The sequence below is a fragment of the Bombus vancouverensis genome, chromosome 14 (genome assembly GCF_051014615.1).
Source record: "Bombus vancouverensis nearcticus chromosome 14, iyBomVanc1_principal, whole genome shotgun sequence".
Lineage (NCBI taxonomy): Eukaryota > Metazoa > Arthropoda > Insecta > Hymenoptera > Apidae > Bombus > Bombus vancouverensis.
The window spans coordinates 11,085,253-11,108,716 of record NC_134924.1 but is presented as its reverse complement, the minus strand read 5'-3'; the positions used below and the strand labels follow the sequence as shown (position 1 = coordinate 11,108,716).

The 23,464-nt window shown below is 34.8% G+C and overlaps 2 protein-coding genes across 6 annotated transcripts in view; both read right to left on the bottom strand.

Annotated features, from left to right (window-relative positions):
- Positions 1–22: 22 nt before the first annotated feature.
- On the bottom strand, positions 23–1,087 carry Uxt (Uxt prefoldin-like subunit). The gene is made up of 2 exons (XM_033334567.2): positions 794–1,087; positions 23–585 (listed from the first exon to the last, which is right to left on the bottom strand). Exon 2 carries the CDS (start codon positions 572–574, stop codon positions 140–142), a length of 435 nt encoding a protein of 144 aa, XP_033190458.1. The 5' UTR covers positions 575–585; positions 794–1,087; the 3' UTR covers positions 23–139.
- A 10,656-nt stretch (positions 1,088–11,743) lies between these two features.
- Positions 11,744–23,464, bottom strand: part of dsx (transcription factor doublesex) — a 98,237-nt gene continuing 86,516 nt past the window's right edge. For all 5 annotated transcript variants that reach the window (XM_076624016.1, XM_076624017.1, XM_033334512.2 and 2 more), the window contains one exon: positions 11,744–19,607. The gene's annotated coding sequence lies outside the window, so the exon portion shown is untranslated. The remainder of the gene's footprint in view (positions 19,608–23,464) is intronic.

Below are 23,464 nucleotides of genomic sequence, written 5' to 3'. Positions count from 1 at the left end.
TGAAGAGTTTCAAAAAATAGAATAAGTGTTTCAATGTCGTTTGACATTTATTTAAAGCTTCAATATGTACAAAAATTAGTAGAGAAATATGTATACATGAAAGATCATAAAATTACACAGTACAAAATATGCTTTGTACTCAGTCATCAAACCCTTGCAATTCTCTAATGCCTAGGAGAATTAGTTTGATATGAGCGTTTGTATTGGCTATCTCTTTATGGAAATGTTTAATTTGCTGTTCCAGTAGTTTAATTCGAACATTGATAACAGCCAGAGCATCGTGTAAAGAAAATTCCATATAATGCCCTAAACCAATATCCAATAGAATTGTAGAAGCATCGGGAATGTGTGCTTCAATAAAGAAACCTTGTCCAATATCTACTTGAGTTTTAAAGCCACTTTTATCAAAGCCATTGTTTCGAATGGTAGTTATCATACCCTTTAACTGAAGAAACTCTGCAATTTCTCCATTCTTAGTATCGAGTTTCTGCTCTAATATAGCAAGATCCTTCTTCAACACATCATTGACAAACGTTTCAAACTTGAAAATCTTTTCCTGAATATCAGGATTCATAATTGAGCAACCTGGACGACATAAAAATTACAAAAATGTTCCATTTTCATCCCATATTATTATAAACTTCATAATATCAAAAAAACTAAATAGTGTAAGTATATAGAATATAGGTTATGATAATTTCATAGAATATCATTATGCACAAAAAGTGCAATTTATTATCAGATACACTTACTACAAATAAATATAAATAATAGATCCTTTCAAAACACTCACTTTGTGCTATTTATGTCCAATTAATCGCATACAGAAATAAAATATCGACGAGTATTGAGGTTAATATACACATAATCAACTAGCAGCTTTTATTCTAACATTGTAAACAATTGCGAATTATATTACGCGCACACAATGCAGTATTTTATACCAAAAATTCCGGAGACACAAAAATTATATAAATACACACTATTCGAATAAAATACACTATTATATTATTTACAAAGCACATCTAATTATACGCTCGTGAAAGTGCGCCAAATGTGCTTCTAGCGGAAGATGTCGGGAACTCTTACAGTCTCAATGGTAAAACAGGTCCCTATCACAAAAAGAGAAAATTATATTTGAAAAAATTATACAAAATACTTCTTGTAACTTTTACAGAAAAGATTAAGATAAATTAAAGTAGAAAATGGTTATTTTTAATAACATTAGAATTATACATGCTGGACATCGTATTAATCCTGTTATTCATAATTGAATTTGTAATTAGAATTATCCATATAGAAATTATTTTGCAGTACATTAAATTACGAATATTTACAAATTAGACGATTTCAATGTTTCCAATGATTAAATTTGTTAAATATAATATTTATCAGGATTCTATATGCCACACTTGTCGTCGAATTAGGAAATAGAAAAATCGCCGGGAAATCCTCGATGCGTATTATCGTCCCATTAAAGACACTATCATCGTGAAATAAAGGCACAAGTAGACGTTATAGTGCGCGCATATCTGGGTTGCATTAAAATGTATGAATTGACTGGAACGAAGGTTTAATAATTCGGATTCGACCTCCAAAGAGAAACTACCACCATTACACCATATTAGTATTTTATTAATTGACTCGATAATTCGATAATCTGGGAGTGCCATGGCCGTATGGTGTCATTGCGCGATAGCACGTGATGTAAATTAACATAGTTGCCGGTGATCGCGCTGCGATCACGCTTACCTTTGCCCATCTGATCGTACTATAAATTCAGTCACGCGCAGATAATTCCTACAATCAGCAATTCAGAAAACACTATGGAGGAGCAATGAAAGAAGCTGTTCATTTCCATATTCCGTGTACTGTTAAAAGTAGTCTGATTTATGTATATTGTTCTTAGACTCATTTTCATCGGAAGAATCTTAGCAACTTTAAAATAAAATGAACATTCGTGTAGAAATTATTAGTAATTATTCAAAAAGCTTCGCCGCCTTCTTGCAACTTCTTAAATAATTACAGCAACCCTACACGTATCTATAGTACTTGTTATGATATTTAATGTGTTAAATAAATATTTGCATAACATCTATTTCTCCAGTTGTATCCATGAGCATATAAAATTGCATAAATTCGCAACGGTCTTGGCGACCAAACTTATTAGTAGAGAAATAGAGCACGAGCAGACATATATTCCACTTATTAAATATCAGAACGAGTATTCTACATTGAATATTTAATAATAATATCATACAATATTTTTGTATCATACGTGCATTCTGTACATTTCTGTACCTTTAGATTGTGCATAAATGCATAAAAATCCACAGTCTACTCATCACGCAAAATATTTCTTTCAGTTAGTTCTTTAAAACTTCAAACGACAGAAGAATGGTTTCTTTCCTTCTGCAACAATCTTGATAGGGGAAGAATCATAATAAATAATAAATAGCATTCCGCAACGATGATTGATACGAAGAATTGCACGCTATAATACTTCTGAGATTCTTCAAGGCTATCGAGATTCGAAATACTCAAATTAATCTTACAACAGTATCAGTATAAGATTGGTAAGCGTTGGTGCGTATCCACAGCCACGGATTTCACCTAGGAATCCTATACGTATGTATGTTGGCAGTTGTTGCACTTGTTGGTTAGCCATAATCTAGTGATTTCGTATAATATCGGCTCGAGAACAGAGATACTGCAATATAATAGAGTAAAAACATTTCTTAATTTCGAAGATGCACATTATAAAATGCTTTGTTTGATCTTGTTTAATTTTAAACGGTATTCCTACGTTACTTAGCCTTCATCGAGGCGAACAAGCATCGATTCTCGAGAAATTCCATCAACTTAATAGCGTGCTAAGCTGAACCAGCTTGCATGGATCTTGATCACCTTCGGGTGAAATAAGGACCATTTATGCATATTGATAACTTTACCCCTTGTTCACTTTTTGTATCAGGATATGTATCCATTTTTGTCGACAAGTCAAGCGGTAATTCACCGGGGTCGGAGTTTTCGAAAATTCAGACCAAGGATATATGATTGCAATGTACTTTTTATTATTTAGCCTATGCACAGGACGAATGTGCGAGTCTAAATTGTAGATGAACAGGATTTTGAACTGTAAAATCGAGGACTTATGGAATTTTCAATCGTACAATTACATACTCGAAAAATTCTGAATGATAATGCTATAGAATTACAGAATTACATTTTGAATTATACGTAGAATTAGAATTCGAACATATTTGTTGTATTGACAAAAAGGACGAAGTAGCGTAATATATATTTAAAGATAATAATTTGGCATTCACGATAAAAGGTCTGTTGTGAGTTCTGGTTTGAAGGCCAATCAAGCAGCTTCAAGTAAATTAATTAATTCACGAAGCAATTTGCTAGCATGACAAATAAATTTTAAATGAAGTCTCCGTTATATCGTGGTGAGATTGCTGTTTCCTTTTTAAATAAGCGATGCGTATATTGTGTTGAATTTGACCGTGACTATAAGATACTCACAATGGTAAAAGAATGAATCGTTTTATTGACAATGTCGAGGATGAGGGTCGGTTAAATAGCAAGCTATAGAGGAGTTTCAAAACATCGCGTTCGGCGTACTATAGGGTGAATCATAATACGTAATAAGAAAACCGAATTTGGAACGTACAATATTTTTAAATATGCGATGTAATTTTATCCTATTGCATATAATTTTGTTATTTAATCTTGGATTATTCAAAGTGTATGGAGTACCGTTAAATTCATTAATGAATGGATTTGTCTGCTTTCGCATATTTAATAACGTTACCACTTTCGATATTTTATTTATATTTAAATAACTCTAAGTGCAGGTGTACACTGCACACGCGTTACAGGCAAAGTGTACGCTGTAAAATCGCGTCCGGTATATCAGAGGATGAATTAGCAATATGTACTGGTCTCCATGGTACATTTTACAGGCAGTGTACTTTTGACAGCTAATTTAATGGGAATGAGCATCGAGCGATGTAATTATAAGGCGATAGAAACGAAAAGAAAATTAAGATAATAACCAGGTTGAAGGGCTACTTTCCTTAGAGATGACATTATCGTTTAGGGATATGAAATCGTAGACAAGAAAGATTGATCTTATTGGTAACTAACTATTTAGAAGAATTGATAACAGCCATTTAATATTTTTCTCTCCTTCTTTACGTAGGATATACTGACACGTATTTGTTAATTGTAACTTGTCACTTGTCAATTCGCTGACATTATTAATTAGTAAATTATTGTACAAATTAGAAGTTATGTACCGTAATGATCAATAATGTCGTGAATTGCGATAACCAGATTGCGGATATTTACTCGTTTATAGAACATTTAAATCTTCAGAAATCTACAAGATATAGGTAATATAAAAAAATGTACGAAATATTCTTAAGAAATGTAATTTCAGAGCTTTTAGTATCTCTATTATAATGGCTACATTGTATAGTATACTATACTATACTATGTTATATTACGTAGTTTATATAATAGTAACGTTATACTATACTAAACAGGAACAACACGAAAAATGAAGCAACGAAAAGTGCTTCTCGTAGATGTAACATTCACAGTCAGATCTTAAGACAATTCTCAAGATTCAAGACAATATGCATATAGCATTCGCATACGCGAGTCACCGATTCTAGTAAAATATCGTAATATATTATGCATAGAAACTTGATAAAATCTATATTTATAACTACGGATACGGAAATCAATTAATTATCATAAAGTATACCATGACAGATGATGTGGATGGTAGATAGCAGCGATTCTGGCCGCTATAGTGAATGAACTAGAAAAAGGAAAATTTGTTAATACATTTCGCATACATTTATCACGACACGAGAAGCCATTAATTCAGATAAAATACGAAACGACATTCTGAAAGATGGAATAATGCAAATTGTTCGAAAAATCGACGTGTAGATATTTAAACAACTATAGATAATTACTAGGAACGCTATTTTCTGCGTAGATGTATTCATTTTCTAAAGGAGTCGGAGAACGAATATCAGGCATTCAGTTTTTGATAAAACTTCGATGTTTTATAGTTGGAGGGGAACGGAGATATTACGCGATACTGAAAATCAAATGACTCTTTATCAAGATAACAACGTGGGAATCCGAGGTTTGGTCGTCATAAAAAATATATGCTACCGGTGAAGGGTTAACACTTCGTTATCCGACACCGAGCAATCACCTATCTCACAGCGAATATGTTTCCCATCGAAGCTGACAAGAAACGACGACACAAGGACGCACGTGTATAAATGTGTATATCTGCGTCGAAGAGGAAACACGCCAGGCGTTGTAACCGGTATATGCACGAGAATATTCACGTATAGGCCTATAAAAGTCTTCGCAACGTTTAACTGCGGCGTCCCAGGTATAAACTAAGGACTATATTGCTTATATAATGCAGAAATATACTGCGGCTAAGGCGATGCAACGCTTTCATACGTCTCGTACCGACCGACCAACTCTCATGGTTTTCCTGCACTGAAATTTCCTAGCTTCTCCTTGTCCAAGGTACAGAGTTTCTTGCGTTTCACTTTCTTATCTTCGTGTTGATATTATCAATCGATATAACGCGATATAGCGATTTCAGTACAAATAGATAAATAAATATGGCTTAGGTAAGAACAATGTACAGTTTGTTAATGACGATCTCTGTGCAAAAACGATTTGCTGAAAATTTCGAGGCTCCTTCTCGGAATGAATGAACGTTCATAGTGTTATTTCGTTAACTTTACTCGTAAAGTTGTAATGTGTACATCTTTATGTACCATGACATTTAAGTTATATTTCATTGCAAGTATGGAAAATTGTAATATCACAATGGTCTCAAATATGTACGCATGCTTGACAAATATTAATGAGATGTGTATACGTGTAGATTAGGTGACATAATAGGTTGAATGTAGTCGGATCAAAATTAGACACTTATTACAATTAGTACAATTAGTATTCCGTACGAGATATCTCGCGTTTCTTATTATATCGCTGCGGTTATTCACCAGATATATGTCGTTCTTTGCATTCTATCGTTACAGAACGTTGAAGGGATATTTCATATTTTATATTATCGATCAGAAACGATAATTATAACTTTAAATTCATTTTCTAGAGCACTTGGGTGAATAGTGATAAAAGAATTAATTGTGCGATGTTTTAGAAACTGTTTTTCTTTTATTGACCGTTTTCAATTCATTATTGAAAATTTTAAATAAATAATTATATGTAAGACATCTTGCTGATGATATTCAACTGTAAGAAACGAGCGTCTATACTTGGTAAACTGCAACGGGTTTACCTTTCACCATGACAATGCTTAACCGCGCCTTATTTTGTAAAAAAAGTAAAGCAACCTTGAGTGAGAAGCTGCATCCAGATATTATATCTACATATTTTTATCTCTTCGTACACTGAAAAGTTTGCAAGCATTTAAAAAAATGAACACTGCTGGATAAATTAATTCTCTAATCATAAGAAAGAAGTAAAGTCTTATAATAAAGATACGAGGACATTGTTTACGAAATATAAGATACATATTTACATACTAATTGATGTTAATTCGAATTCTGAATCTAATTAATAAAAGGAGCATAGTAGTTTTAATGTAGAAATTGATGGTAACAATTCCAAATCAAAAGTGATAAAAATGTAAAAATAGTTGAGAGACTCGCGAGATTTTGTAAAAATATTATACTCGATATTTTTTTCAAGTATTAAGGACGATAGAACAAATTTAATGGATAGAAACCAAATAAAACACGTATTTCTCATTTTAAAATTGTTTCATCGTATGTCATTCGTTTCTTAATGTATAAAATTGTACACTGTACTGCAAAGTAATCTTTTCGTGCAGATTCCAATTGCTTCGATAGAAATAAAATATTGTTATTATCCTAAATCTCTTCATGTAGGAAATTTTAGATATTTTCATGCAACCGAAAATTGTATTTTTCTTTTTAACGAAACAATTGTGTTAAAAGAAGGTTTTTTTTGTTATTTAAAATTCATTTAAGACTCCTATTCGAGCCATTCATGTCCAATATCTTTTTTACAGTGTCGGTTTCTGTTAGGATAGAAAATATGTAAAATGTATAGTTTTGCCTTACTACCGCTATAATTAAAATTCTACGGTATGTGCGAACAGATTACAGCTGGTGTATAATTCAAATTTCCATAACGTGCGTAACGCCCTGACAATGTATAACTGTATATATAAATCGTAAGTAGGTAAGTACAAAATAAAGTATACAAAAATATGTGCGTTTCGCATGTCTGATTAACATGATATAGATAATATACATTTTTCAGAATAAAACGATACCATGTACCTAAAAATTAAAATTTCGAACGGATTAGTTCATTACTGGTGTTATTATATTATATTAGTGCAATATGTAGACACGAATTTGATGTACAAAACAGAGATTTGCGCGATCTCAAAAAAAGGATAATTGTTATTAGGCTACAGATCGTTACGGAGAGATTCATTGTATTCGCTAAATATCATAACCGATACTATAGTTTGCGTATTATAAGTATATATTTTATGCATTTTTGCGTCTTTAATTTTGTTCATAAATGCGTAAAAGTCCACAATCTACGTAAACGGATTATTACAAATCATAACGCTATAAATACTTTGGTTGCTTCAAACATTTGGAAACCATGGGATTTACGTGGACAAAGAAACAGCAAAAAAAAAAAGAAAAAAAGAACTAAACAAATTTTTGAAATTGCCTTTCGCAACTGTAACCTAAAAAGCGGAGTTCGGTGACGCAAATTGCATTCACGCAACGTTGGGATAATACTAACTCTCTTAATGGGTTAATAACAAGGAACAGCGAACCATCCTTTCTGGAACGTCAAAAACGATCGACGTTCGAAGCTTTTATTCCAAAGGGCCGAGAGATTTTTTCCTTCGTGTTATTATCATCGTTCTAGCTTTAGCTACAGATTAGTTACATTTAAATAAATTACAGCGCACAGAAGTCTCCATGCACGCTATTACTCACAAATGACATTCGTGCACGCGAAAGCTAGAGTCTAATTGACGAAAAATGATCGTTCATCTTCGAAGAAACGAATTAGGAAAAATTGATCGCGTGTAAGGAAGGAACCGAAAAATGTGAAATCAAAAAATGTAATAATAACGAGCTCGATCTTAAAACGAACAACAAGTCGGGCTTGTTTCTAGCACGATGCGAGAACAATGTTCGTAGAAACAATCATCTACGCTACAAACAACTGTACCTTCTGTCGAAGAATTGAAATAAGTGGAACACCTTGTTAATTAATGTAGAGGATTGGTGGGGAATGATACTGTTACGCTGGTGAGATAATGCAACGCGCGATGAGTTATTAGAAAAAGATCCGACTCTAAACTAGAAAGTGTAAAAGTGCAGTTAAATGAGACAATTAACAGAAAATTATGGATTATTAACGCAGATAAGTCAATTAGTAGGAAATTAAAAGTAAAGGAAACTGCATGGAAATATGTACGTACTGATATAATAATCCTGGAAGGATGCTGATAGAGTTTATTAGATGGTTCGAAGATACTACAATTTTTATTTCTACTGATAATTCATCACGACTCTGTTAAATGTATAGCCAGTGTTAATTTTACACGACTAATGAAGAAGTAAAGTATTATTATATTTTTATTTTACTTACTGTTTGAAATACTTAGATTATTAGCAGATACTATCTGCTGCGTAATTTCTTATATACCTTATGTTATCGAATAATTGATATCTATAGTATAGTATAATGTAGCATACCTGTAGTATAATTACATTGTTCGATACAGGTCTAAATTATTGTTTATCTTAATACATACGTTTATTCAAATATCATATGCGTTGTATCAACGTTAATAAAATTATATCTTCGCTTCAAATCTACATATAACAATATTTATATCGCGATGCTTCTCTTAAGCAATCGAATTGTACTACACAAAGTCCCCGTAAATAATTTCCAAGATAATGAAGTACTTTCTAATCATTAAAGATGCGTCAATTAAAAACATTATAATATTCATTATCTTTATGTAGATTAATGCGAGAAGACACGAGAAGAGAATATCTGCAGGTAAAATGACTAATTTTCAATGAGGCCCTAGCTTAACAAGTCATGATGCAACGACAAACGTGTACGTAACTATGAAGCAATCGGGAGAAAGATAAGACGAGTTCTTCAACTTATTTCAAACATTATTCAAACCGGCGAGTCTCGTGTAATCTGCATAAACCGTACTATCAGTCAGTTCTTCAGCTTTCGCCAACTTCTTCGCATCTTCTTCGTCGATCTACATTGCGAAATGGAACCGGTACATATACGTTACTCTGTATGCGTACTATCTATACGTTATGTATATGTATAAGTCTCTGTTCAATGCGTTTGTTCATCCTTCCTCTTCAATCGCGTCCAAAGTAATGCGACAAACGTATTCACGAAACGTACTCGACGCATCTATGCAAATGATTTTAGCACTTTGTCGGACTAACGATTGTATCTTTTAAATTTATCAAAATTTTAAAATACATTAAGAAAGCTTCAATTGAGATATTGAACTACACAATATTTTCCTGAATATGAATTCAAATTTTGTTAACCACGTTTTCAATTTTAGCATATCGTCCAGCAGGATTGTTGCAGACAAAATGATGTCAATTTCCCTAATCGTCTGTCCAATTTTAATATACGACGTATTGATAAATCCAAGTTTTGAAAAAAAGAAAGATATGAAAAAGGTACTTCCTAAGAGTCTATGTTTCTCAATAAGTTATGGCACAGTGACTGGATAAAAGAAGAATGCAGACTCGGGTCTTGGCCGATCAGAATTTAATCGATCTGGCCTTTCGTCTCCTAACCGCTTTTTATAATATTTTTAAGTTTTTGTATCCTACCCCGGCTGATCTATATGTACATTGCGCGTCAGATTGAACTACTTTCTTATTGCTAAATCTTTTTCAGAGAGAAATTTTTTCCCTGCACACTCCTGACTTTTATAAATTACGGTAAAATGACTAGACTGAAATGAAAATGAATATGGTAATGTGCAATATCGAATATTTCCAGACTTCAACGAGTCTAAAGCGCAATATTTCACTAATTATGTTTTTATCTACTAAACTATTTTGCAACTGTCTATGAGAAACTGAAGAGATATTGGTGTTGCATTTGGCGAATCTGTTACATCTACATCTGTTACATTTACGAACATAAATAGGAAACTGCAATATCGTAGTTGAAACGAAATTTTAATACACGATAAAAACGACGGGGCATACCGATTCATGTTCTGATTAAAGCTTTCCTCGTTAACGCGAAACTTCGATTAGTATTCCACGTGAAACAAACATGAAATATTGCGAAATATTATTTGTGAAAATTCTAATGTAAATTTTCTTAATGGAATCACACGTTTTATTATATATTTCAAGATCATTCCACCGATGTGTATAATTTGAACAAAAATTTATCGAATGCTTTTGGATGGCTTGCAAATATCAACGAATGTTGTATAAGTAACAATTTGAAAAAGAAGATCTAAATATTTTATTAAGCTTCTTTTATATAAAATATTTCTTCGCATTTTCAGTAATTAGCGAGACGGTACTGTGTATATATTTAAACCGCATATACCGTCTATAACACAACAGGAGGACAAGGATAGGAGTAGAAAGTTCACGCATCCTGAGTAACGCCATGAATCGTATCAGCATTTATTTAACGCGTTATAGTATAACAATTAAATACGCCGAATACACTAGGGTTCGCGAATAACGATACGTGCATGCTTCGGAGATTTTGTTGTTTATCGAAAATTGCGCTCACGATGTCCCGCCTCGCGCACTTGTAGTTCGACCATACCTCGTTTGTCCCTTTTCTCGATGTATCAAAAGCAAATCGTAAAAGTTTGAATTTGACGATGCACGCGCAACACCCGTTTCATTTATAGATCGTTAGATAAATAACTACAGTGGTCAGATTGATCGATACGAGTAGATAAATCCCGATAAATTGGATACAATACGGTCTCTGGCTATCGTCTCTCTTCCTCTCTTCCTTCTTCCCGTGTGTTGTTTCGTTGTTCTGCCACGCTACTCCTGGCGGTCATCGTTCCGGACACTTTTACACGATACCTTACAAGCTGTAAAAACAAAAGTGTCACCGGCCACGATGTTATAAAATTCTCGTTATGTTCATCCACTCGTACACGCTGTCGTTTACATCCACGTAAACGCTATGAAGGGAAGAGGGAGAAAGGATGGACGAGGAAAAACGTGGATGACGTTATGCTTCGAAATTGCTACTCGGTCTCCATATTACGCCCCGTTATAATCTCTGCTTCCGGAATGATTTAATACATAGTATACGACCGTGACAGTAAGCCATGTTATTTGCTTCTCCTTTTTCCTTTTTTAGCTTCTTGTATGTTTTTCACACTAGAACCGTGAATACAGCCATTTTCACTGCTCTTGCAGTTTTCTTCTTTTAGTATTTTTCGCTCTCCTTAGTAAATACTTAATTATCGAACTGTGAATTTGTATGGAAATTCATGCTTTTGAGAATGTAATTCAAAAATGACGTATTATTATTATTTCGTGAGTTGTTAAGTAATTGGGATCTCGATGGAAAATTGTTTCACCTATCAAATATCATAAAAAGCAGTATATTTTGGATATTTCGTGTATTCTTTAATATTATGTGCATTCTGTGCAATTTTGCATTTACAATTACATTAAATTATTATCACTTTGTAACTGTATCGAAGGTATACATTGTCGCTAACCCTTTCGCTACGGAGATAATTATATACCTACTCGATACAAAATCTTCGTATGTACACGCGATAAAACTCTAATTAATAGGTTGTCGATACTAAAATCGATTGACTCGATTTATTGAAAAAAATACGTGATTTACCTCATAATCTTTTATTTATAGTTACATGCTACTTACAAAGATAACCAGTCAGTGTATTAAAAATAAATATTATAGATCATAAAACATTGTAAATTTCGTCGAACGCACCAGCGACTATATAGTCACCGTCAGTAACGAAAGGGTTACAGACTAACAGCATTTTCTTTTTCTAAATATGAAACATTAAACATTGGTAAAGTTATTACCGACATATAAAAGTTGAAAGTAAAATTTGAGACTTAATTAGTGAATAACGTTAAAAATATAAATATTTACAAAGATAAATAACATTTCAATAATAATGTGCTGCTTGAACCATTCTAGATTCGTATTTGTAGAATACGATTACTCTAAACGCAATACAAACAAAGATCACAGGAGAAAATTTTACGAGTCAACCTCTATTGATTTGTCTGACATTAATGCCAGTTTATATTCAAATGGAAATACTTTAATGCGACGTAATTACGATTGAAAATAGAAAATCACGTCTAATATAAAGAAAACGATAAATAAATAAAGATTAAATAAAAAACTTTTGGTAACATGGAATTAGTTGAACAAGTATTAAATATGAAAGTCACTCTCTTTTAAAATAAAAAAAAGATGCGATTTATGTCGATCTTCTTTTGTATTCTTCAAACGTATATTTTCGTTAATTTAGTAACATTCGTTCGATACAATTGCGCGACTAGGAACATTAATGTGTGGTCGAAATCGTCGAGCCGAATTTGTTTGAATTATCGAATTTAATTGCCCTTTAATTTTAAGTTCAAAGCGAACGATCCATTGTTAATTTATCATACATCGTTACAACATAGTACAATAAAAATAAGTATGATCAAGATTGAAAAGAAAAGAAGGATATGGTGGCGATAGATACGCCACGAGGTCAACGTACTTACGTACGTAGAAAAACGTACCTATATCACTTTGTGCAAATTATCAGCACTTTTCGGGAAAAATAGAAATCTATTTAATAACTCTCATAATTGAAGTGACGCAGAGCGTATCTAGATTTGGTTGAACCTTGCAAAAATAATATGTGTCTGAGATATACGCGTATTTCGAGGGGAAAATGTACGCGATCATTGCAACGGACTCACATTTCACAAGAGAAAATAGCGTAAGCAGGCGCACTGCATGTTCCTTTATGACGACTATTAAACGGAACCTTTGAAATTTGTTCTATAAACAGTACTCAGTCAATTAGGAATTGAATACGATGCGGAACATCTGGGAACTTGTCTAGTATTTGTTTCAAGAAATGATATTTCAGCCAAAAATGATTGTTACCATCTCTGAATGACCGCGATTGTTTTTAAAATCGCGCATCAAATGTAAGTACATTCTAGAGGATTTCGTTACATCGAAGCATTTGAAATTTTATTACAATTTAAACGATTTATGACAAAATTAAGTTAAACTGTTTTCTTATATATATATAGGGAAAGTTGTTCGTGATAACGTGAAAGATAATCGAACACTTTATAACAAATGAATACGTTGATCTTATGATGATGATTGCAAGAAAAGATAGGTTGACTTGCTCCTCGATAAAGAAATCTTAGAAATTCGTTTTTCTAGTCTTGGATCAAGATTATGAAAATCGAGTAGCTGATATATTCGCTCACTATCTTTACAGCGTAAAATCATTAAGAATATATGTAACTGATTTTTTAAAGGAGAGTAACACGTCGATTTATTTGCGGCCTTAGATATCGATTCAGACTTGGAAAATTCAGCAATCAGCAAAAATTATACGAATTCTAATCGTTTTAACCATGACCTAATATAATGAATTTACTAGAAGTAACATTGCTTTTAAGAAAAATCAACCTGACTTATATTTATACTGTAAGAATTGAATTACAATAAAATATGAAGATTGAGCTATTTTAATGGAAAAATAACTAACAATCGTCGATGAAACGAATTACAGAAATAAAGTAAACACAGAAACAAAAAGATATGTATTAAGGGATCTTGGTCACTTTAATTAAATAGCCTATTTACAAAAAACTGAAACAATCCACCTTACTTGACAAAAGAAAAATTAAAGGAAAGCACGCTTTACATATTAAAACGAAACTCAAGTCAATGTTCGCTGAGTTTTCTCTTATCCTGTATAACGAGGTCAAGTTTATTCCTTAATAAACTAAATATTTCCGAAGAGAAACTTTTTTACACTCTCATTATATATATTATATATAATGTATTTCTTATAGTAATATAGTATTAAATAGTATTCTATATAGTATTAAATAATATTCCTTTGTAACGTATATTTTTTCCATTAGATCATCGTATCTTCATATTGAGTCTGCAGCTCCCGCCTTTCCCTCACGCTATAATATACGTAACACTATCTGGACGCTTTTCCGTGCATACTATGGTAATTTTTGCTCATCGATAACACGTAAAATTTTATTACCGAAAGCGCGAACGTAAAGCATATTTCCGTTCGAACGAGCGCGCTCCAGCCAATTTCTTTCTCTCTTCGATATCTTTCACATTTCTTTCAACACCTGGAACCGCGTCGATGTCAAAAGTTTTCCATTGAAGTTGACGGTTTTAGGCAACGAGCTGTCGGAAGTACGAAATTACAGGGCACTCATTCGTTTCCTTCCGTGTTCCGATCGTTTATGCTAAACATTACTGGGTTTTGATGTGCATGAAACATCTGACATATCATTAGATACAAGAAGGCATTAAGACGGCAAAACAGCAGGGTGCATGAATCGCGAGGTGTATCGTGTCGTACCTGCGACTCCACCTTTATTCAGAAACCAATACGAATGCCTCGAGGTGGTATTTTCAATGATACATGCCAAATCAAATTGACACTTAGAACGTTCCATAGCTCATCGCATAACTTTCCATATGACGGTAACTACTCGAACAGAATGGATTTGGAAACGTGTGTTATATATGCAAATTTTCTCGATTGAACTTCAGAATGAATATATTATAACGCCAACCTGCATCTTGCGTTGTATCTGTAATTTCTACTTACAAACATTTTTTACGATGGAATTAATTTATGTGGACGACTGAGGAAACCATACTAATTAATTATTTTATTCATAAATTATGAGAATGATATTTTTAATAGTTTCATTAACGCAGAAACAATGTCACGAAAAATCGTAACAAGTAAATATAAATAATCACAATTATTAAATATAAAGAAATGCCTAAGAATTTTGAAAGTTTTTAAATTATATTGTGAATTAATTTTTGTTATAGAAGATTAATACTAATATAAATATAAATATATAAAATTGTCCCTTATCGATTTTTCCTTTATAACAAAATTATTTTTATTTCAATAACATATACTACTTACTTTAGATAGATATTACACTTGTATGGCTCTAAATTAATATGGGAAAGCTTCCAACGAGCAATAAATTTTCGACTAATAACGCAACGTTTCGGTCACGAAATCAAATTTACGAATCTCGAGTACACAATTGAAAAGTTCCTGCATAGAACTGTATTTTTCGCATAAACTTTCTAAAAATTTACATTAACGTATACCAGACGTAAAAATTTAAGCTTCATATTGACAATCCTTTTTAAAACAAGTGCACATTAAATAAAAAAAAAAAAACAAGAAATATTACCTACACGAGAAACTTAAAAAATTCAATGTAAAAATAAATTTCTAGCATACAAACTCAACCACCTCTGTAACATTCGTAACGATATAAATATTTTCACGCTTTATCTATAGAATTCAATGCTGTCGCAATAATTTACAGATTAATAGAATGTGTGGATTAGATAATTATTTCAAGGATTTCAAATCAGATGAGATTTATTGTAGTCTCTAAATTCAATGCTCTTTCTTACTGGACTATCCTGTCGAACAGAACCCGTCGTTTGTTAAATTTAAATCATTCAGAAGTCTCGCAAAAGCCGAATTAACACAAACAAATAATAAACGATGCTTACAAACCGACCACAAAATTCTCTGAATACATTCTGCACCTCAGCGGCTTTCATGTATTGATTTCTTTCTTTGAGAAAAAAAAAGAAACAAACAGAAAAGGAAAGAAAGAAAAAATTGCGAAATTAAGATATTTCCTCCGATATCGACCACCTTCGTAGCTTTTTGTCAGATCCATCAAGATATTTTAACCGCAATCGTTCTTCCCCACAATTCATTCGCAAGAGAAGGCTGAATTTATCCGTTCGTTTTACTTTGAGCGTACGACCGTGTCATTTCCGGTATACCAGTCACGAAACACGCCATTTTCTTAATTTCATGGCGTAATTTTATACATGCACACGCATTCGAAACGTGACCAGCGCTCGTACATCCATGATCAATTCTCTAACATCATTAATACGCTTTGATTATTCTCGTTTTCTATATTCTCGATCTGTATTTCTTTTCCTCGATATACATATTCGATTGCCGATTATGAACAAATTTCGCATATCTGCTCAATAATAATTCAACTAGATCGAATGCAATCTATCGGTAGACCGTTTCTTCGATCGAATTCTCTGTCCGTGGGTGCGACTACATTTCGTGGAAGTAAATAGAAAAATATCCGTAAGCGTTGGCGTGTAAATGAAATACACAGGCCGATGATGCGCATTGATTCTGAAGTGGTAAGCGTCAATGGCACGCATACTCGTTATAGGAGCGCAAATTCGTTTAAATGCGAGTCATTTCGGAGCAAGTCATTAAGCTCTGTACGGATAACAACCAATTAGGTTTCGACATCAGATTTTTGCTCGGAACGTGTTCTCCGTGGTATGGATATGAAAAAAAGAAGGTAAAGCAAGAGAGAAAAATAGAAAGAAGGAACGAAGGTACGGAGGAAGGGGTGGAAGAAGGATCACGGTGTGTCTCTGAGAAGGAAAGAAGAGGAGGATACCAACCGACGCGAGGCGGAGTGCGGAAGAAAAAAGGGAGGTAAGAATGAAACAGCATATCGAAGAGACAGCTCTCGGTGTTCTTATTTGAAAATTAATTTGCCGAGAAATGGAACGACCAGTTTTTCAGCCAACGTTTTGTCACATCACGTCCGTGCAACTAAAATATCCACCTATTTCTTGATTGCGCGTCCGTGTATCTCTTTACCCGTAGGTTTAGGACGCGAACATTCGCGTTAGTATAATCTATCGCTTCATAGAAAACGTGCTGCGAGCTCTATCATTCCGCCTAATACAAACACGTTTATGATCGATCTTCGCATATAATAGCACGCTTGGCAACAACGGAAAGCTCTCTGGCTAAACACAACTGAACCAGGTTTGCGCATACTTTGAAACTTGCTCGATTCGAATAAACACAGAGAATTCGTATATTATACCGAATCGAGCAAAGGAACTACTGGAATCGCACGATGCAATTAAACCATAACATGTCAAATATCTGTCGGCAGTTCTAAAGCAATTCTCGACGCTCTGTCTGGGTTTCCCATCGGAATCGGTTTTCTTTAAGATCCGACTCCAACCAAGCGTGTGACTAGCTGAAATTCGTCGACGATCGTTGCTCTTTGACGGAACGAAAGACACGCAACAAGATCGCAAGATTCGCCCGCAAAATGAGACCTTAATGCTTACATATGTACGTGTCCGCGGTTAAATCACGGGAACATGCACGCACGCATTTAATTAATCGCGCGATCTCCTTTCAATGCACCCGTTTTACTCTCAAATACACCATTTTCTACCTTGTTTTTAATTACGTTGTTCGTTCGCATATCTGTACAACAATGCTCGCTTAGATTCCAATAGAGTTGTTTCACCTAAATTCAAATCAGCCAGTTCCGCTACTGCCCGTTACTCGGACTCTACCAAACTGTTTCAATCGCGTAATCTCAATCTATTTGTGAAAGAAGCGAATAAAAAATAGCGAGAATAAACGAGAAATATACTTGTTTCGCTTGTTCTCGCTAGATTTGTTCCTTTTTCTAGCCGAGGGATTCGAGGGAATCGTTACCCATTCTTTGAAAGCTACAATCCGCACTGCCGATTTGTTGAAATGTAAGCGAGCACGTATATATTATCATTCGCTACGAATCTTCCAACGCGTCACTTGCCTCACCTTCTTTTCTCGTTGTTCGCTTGCCTTTCGTTCGATCGGTACCATAGCAGTTCATATTAAGCATCCAAGATTAACATGATTATCAAAGGAACATGGTTGGAGATATCACGTTAGAAATTTGTCGAGGTAAGGATTGCAGCGAACGTGAGAAGATAGTATGTTTCTTGGAATCACGTTGTCGCGCGTGTGTCAAGGGCCGGCAAGATCCGTGATCATCGACACTTGTCATCCACCGCGAACAGAACGAAATCACTTTCCTGTGGAAATGAGGGAAACTACGAGGCGGAGCCGAGCACGACGAAGAGTTTCAAAATACGTAGTCCAAGCCAGAGGAACTCGGTCGGCCGTACATGCGAGTTTTATAGCACACGATGACACTTGATCATCGAAAAGACTGTCGAGCGATCTCGTTCACGGGCGACTGAGCTTTAGCAACCGGTCGGCGATGGTCGTCTCTCGTAATCTTACGAACAAGCTCCAACATGCGTTCCTCGTTTCCTGTCTTGACAACATGATGCGCTCTGTTATTCTGCGCTGAGAGCAAGAGAGAAGAGAATAACTCGAAGGGAAACTATTTAACGAAAGGAACAAATTGAAAGTGGGTAGGAAAAGGAAAACGTAAAGAGAGGAGAAAATGAAATATAACGAGAGAAAGAAGGAGCGAGCAAGATTCGATTAACGAACCGAAGGACGTGCAAGGACGAGGGGTGCCCGAGGTATAGGTTGTCCATGAACCTCGGCATCCCACTATCCACTCACAAAAACCTTTATGATTTTCTTGTTCTCTCGGTCAGCGTAGAAAAAAACAACAACGGGAAGAACCCTGCGGAACATAACCTATTCTCTTGAGTTCCATTCTCTCTCTCTCTCTCTCTCCCTCCCTCTTCCTCTCTTGTTCTCGCTCCCTTGCTCTATGGATTTTGTTTGCAACTGAATATCTTTTGTATTCGGAACACGGCACTCGAATCACGACGCTGTTGTTCGAACGAGGGGGGAGAGAGAGAGAGAGAGAGACCATGGAGCGTTATTTTCCTTTATCGATTGTCCGTGAATGATACGCATCCTTTTCTATCGTTCGGAGGCTCTCGTATTTCCTTCCTTTCTTCCGAAACAGTAAGAAAATTTAGTTCTCTTAATCCTAATTTCGCCTTACCGTCGGCGAGACTTTCTCGTGTCGATCCATATCGAACAACTAAATTTCTCGCGTATTCTACTACGGATAAATATCGACACGAGAGAACCAAACAACATAGCCGGAGGCTATTTCCAAAAAGTATGAAGGTTCCACTTAATAGTGAACTCGGCATTCAAGTGGTGGATTGGCGAATCCGACTGTTCAGAGAATGCACATTAGAATAAAATGGAGAACATTCTCCATTGAGAAGAGATGGAGGAGAGATTCCACTCGCTCGTTGTTTCCCTCCTCAAAGATCCTTTACGTACGCTTATTCCCCTTCTTCTTCCTCTCTTCTTCGCCATATTCGTTTCTCTTTGGGTTCGATCTGTTCTTCCAAACGTGTTACTTCACTGGTTGTTTATCGATCTAGAATCAGAAAAATAAAGTTCACCCGAGATTAGCGATGTGTTACATTTCAACGTAAACAGAAGGAATACTCGATGCCTATCTTCGATAGGATCTTACCTTTAATACGATTACCAAACCGATCTTTGTGTATTATCGCTAATTTTAGATTGTGCAGTAAGTAGATGGTTGATGTTTATACAGATTCATATGTTTGTGAACATAAAGCGATTACAAAAAGTATTTACACATACACTCATTTTTCAAATTTATTTATCAGGTTCTTGATTTTCATAGTATCAAATTTTTGTGGCAATATGGAAGCATGTACTACTAAATGATAGGAAATTTAACATATACTTTTCACTTTCGTAGCCACTCTGAGCAAAGAAATGGAACGTAATTGTTCGTACTTAGTAAATAAATAGATAGAGATTTTATTCTTATTTATTCTAACATTTTCCGTTCATTTCGTTTGCTATGCCGTTTTTAAATGCCAGATTAAATTCTTCAACAACGATAAAAGTTTACAGAAATAAAATCCATCCAGATGTACAATCCGGATTCAAGATTGCTACATCCCAAGGAGAATTATTAGAATTATATTGCGATTAGGAATGTGCAGCTATCCTGGATTAGTCGTAAAAATAACGATAACGAGCGAAGGGTAACCAAGGAATAAGGAATAAACAAAGCTAGAAATAAATTGATGCATGTATAAGTGTCTCGACCAAATACGCGGACATTAAACGTCTGTATGGGGCCAGAAACGAACGATAATGGCGTCTGGTAACCGAAGAAAAGGTAACAAAATGCCGTAAGGTCCTTAACCGCTACCGAAACAGAACAGGAAATGAATTCGAAGTTAAGTTTAATGACCAACATGCCGTCTTATCCAGCGGATATTAAATCCGTCGGCGAGACATTTCTCATGCGAAAACTTTCCACCGAGCAGGGCGGAAACGTACCGCGAAGCATGACTTTTAAAGATTCGACTGGTCGAATACACGGGGCCAGTGTGGATGAGACAGGGATGAGAGGTGAAGAGAAAGAAAATGAAAAAGGTACCGACAAGAAGAGGGCAGAAAAGAAAAAGGGAGAAAAGAGTCACGTTGGAACGACAACGAAAGGGACGTGCGTCCTGACGAGGAAAGAAGAAAACGAATAAGAGAAAGGGGAAAGAGAAAGAGAAGAGGAATAGCGACGAAAGAGGAAGAACTGGAGGAGAAGGAGAAGAAAGGCATGGGGGCTATATTATGCTCGCTAAAGCAATGTTACCAACTTGAGAACTGGCGAACTAGCCGACAGTAAAATCCATTTTATGTCTCCCTCGTAAAGCCAGTCAAATGAAACCCGGACTTAGTTTTCATACGTGCACCCACCCGCCATTCACCCGGCCAGACCAGACTCGGTTTCTTGCTCGGCACACCAGCGGCAAGGTATCGTAGCTGACTTTTTCGAAAGTCTAGACACGCTGGTTCCTCTTCAGGATGCATCATGCCAATTTAAGATTTTTCGTCTTTTCCTCTCTTTTATCCGATACACGATAAATGGACGAACTTCGATATGCTTGGTTGATAGTAGGCACAGGGAATGAATGATTGACTGGTTAGATACGTATCGAGAATTTAAGCGACGAGGGTAGATACATTTTTCATGCAGCTTGTAGATATAATGCGATGATGTAGAGTTTTATTTGGCGTTTAAGTTTGGGTTAGTCGAAGGAAATAATTAAATAATTTTAACCGAGTACCGTTATTGTTTTGCCATTACTGTTTTGATTGTTACAGCAGATAGAAATATAATACGACGACAATGTAGATATAAGTCGGCGCAAAGTAGAGCGTAGAGAGAATTTTCAGTATGCCTTTATCTCGAAGATAAATGTCTTCTGTAAACTAAATAATTTACTTTACCTTAGTGAATTAAGACCAGTCGCGTTCATAATACAAGTAATTGCGATTTCCACGTGAAGTTTACATAAGAATGAACCGAGTACGTCAAATAATTTTGCGCTTCGATGGGACTTTTTTATGTGCAACCGAATTAATTACATACATCCATTTTTTTCTACACTTAATTAATATCGAAGTTTCCGTTTTGTACGTAAAACGATTTAATATTGCAATACGAAGCTCGAAGAATCTTTTATATTTTCTTTTACTATAACTACCGTTACTAATTATATGTTATCCATAACATATCTGGCTTCCTTCGAAGCTTATAATGTATAGCTACACTTCTTTCACCCCATGCAAGTATACACAAAGACTTTAAAAGTATAACAAAGACACATTAAAAATAACATTTTTTAGCGTATAATCTAATACTTACGTTTCTATAAAACGACGTCTAAAATACTTTCTAACAATTTCAGAATATCACATATCTAGCTTTCTGTAAAATGGTGTATCAAATAGTATCTAAAATATCTCATAAAAATAATTATAAGCAAACATATTATCAACGAGATCCAGAAAACATTTTACAACCATTTTAGAGCAATTGTTTTCCATTGCAATACTCCGTACATTCGTCGTAGCAAAAGTTCATCCGCCTTTTAATATTTCTATGCCTTGACAAAGATTACAGTCACACAATGATATTGTAAATTGGGATTCGGGCCAGTATTCGCGAAAATACCATGACGAAGGAATAAACTAAAAGGCGAAAGTCAGAAAATGCTAGAGAAGCGGAACCTCGTTCGGCACTAAAACTCGGCCGCATCGTAAAACGAATCTCGTCGACGTATAACGTCTGGAAAAGCATCACAGCGATAAAGACCGCCTTCTACCGGATAGACGCTTGAAGGATTTTCGTAGACGCTCCTTATCCCTTTTTTAAAGAAGTCATTTTAATCGTCGTTCGTGTCCGTTCGATAACAACCGTGTCCAACGTGTGGTCTTTAAGACCAATCCGTGATCGTGCATAAAGACGCCGAAAATGAATATGTGAAGCAAAATACGCGTTAACTACCGTCTCCCATTTAATAATTTCCACGGTCCTTCCTGGAACATTCTGACACCAAAATCTCGCACCGCTTTCTTGGGAACCGGGTCGGCCGTTACCGCACGTAAAAAACTCAAAATTTATGTTTAGGTTATTTACTGTCATTTACTGAAATTTGTTCTCTGCGTCTTTCGTGAGTTTTACGCGGCGATTAAAAGATACGGACCGATTTTAGAAGTTGAACAAAGTACAGATGGTATCCTACTTTTTTGCCGTAGAGAGATATTGATATATTCTATTTATTGTTTGCCGTCTTATACATAGGTGTACATATATATTACATTTTTCTGTTATAAGGCAAGATAGTAAAAAGGGAGATTATGCAACAGGATACAAGGCAAATCATAATGCACTCACTAAAATTAAAAGAAACCAACAAGAAATTTACAATTCAATGAATTCAATCCTTGAAAGAAACAAGGAAAGATCATTCAAATCTAGAATATAATCCAACACAATCTGCAGTATTTATCGGAAGTTGGTAGAGAATTGTTCGGAAGAGTGAATAAATGAGCAGATAAAGACCACGGGTTGAACGGAAAAAGTAAAATGGCAGTGAACGGAAGAATGAAGAACGATAGAAGGAAAACAAGAACCGGTTAATGGAACTCGTACTGCTTATGCAATACGATCATATCGATTGTTGCACGTTTTTAACTCACCTACGTAGCTCAAAATTTTATTTCTGCTTGTGAAAACTATTGAATGTTTTTTGACGGAGGATTAAATATCAAATGTTGCAGTTTCCGATTCCTTCTGGGCTATCCAAATCTACATGAGATAAAACAGTCTATACAAGTAAAACGAATTATTGAAATTATTGTTTTCTCTCGTTGTCATTTCTGAAGTGGTACTATAATTTCCGAAAA

Coding starts and splice junctions, on each gene's coding strand:
- Uxt (XM_033334567.2), bottom strand. CDS start 574: ATGAATCCTGATATTCAGGAAAAGATTTTCAAGTTTGAAACGTTTGTC.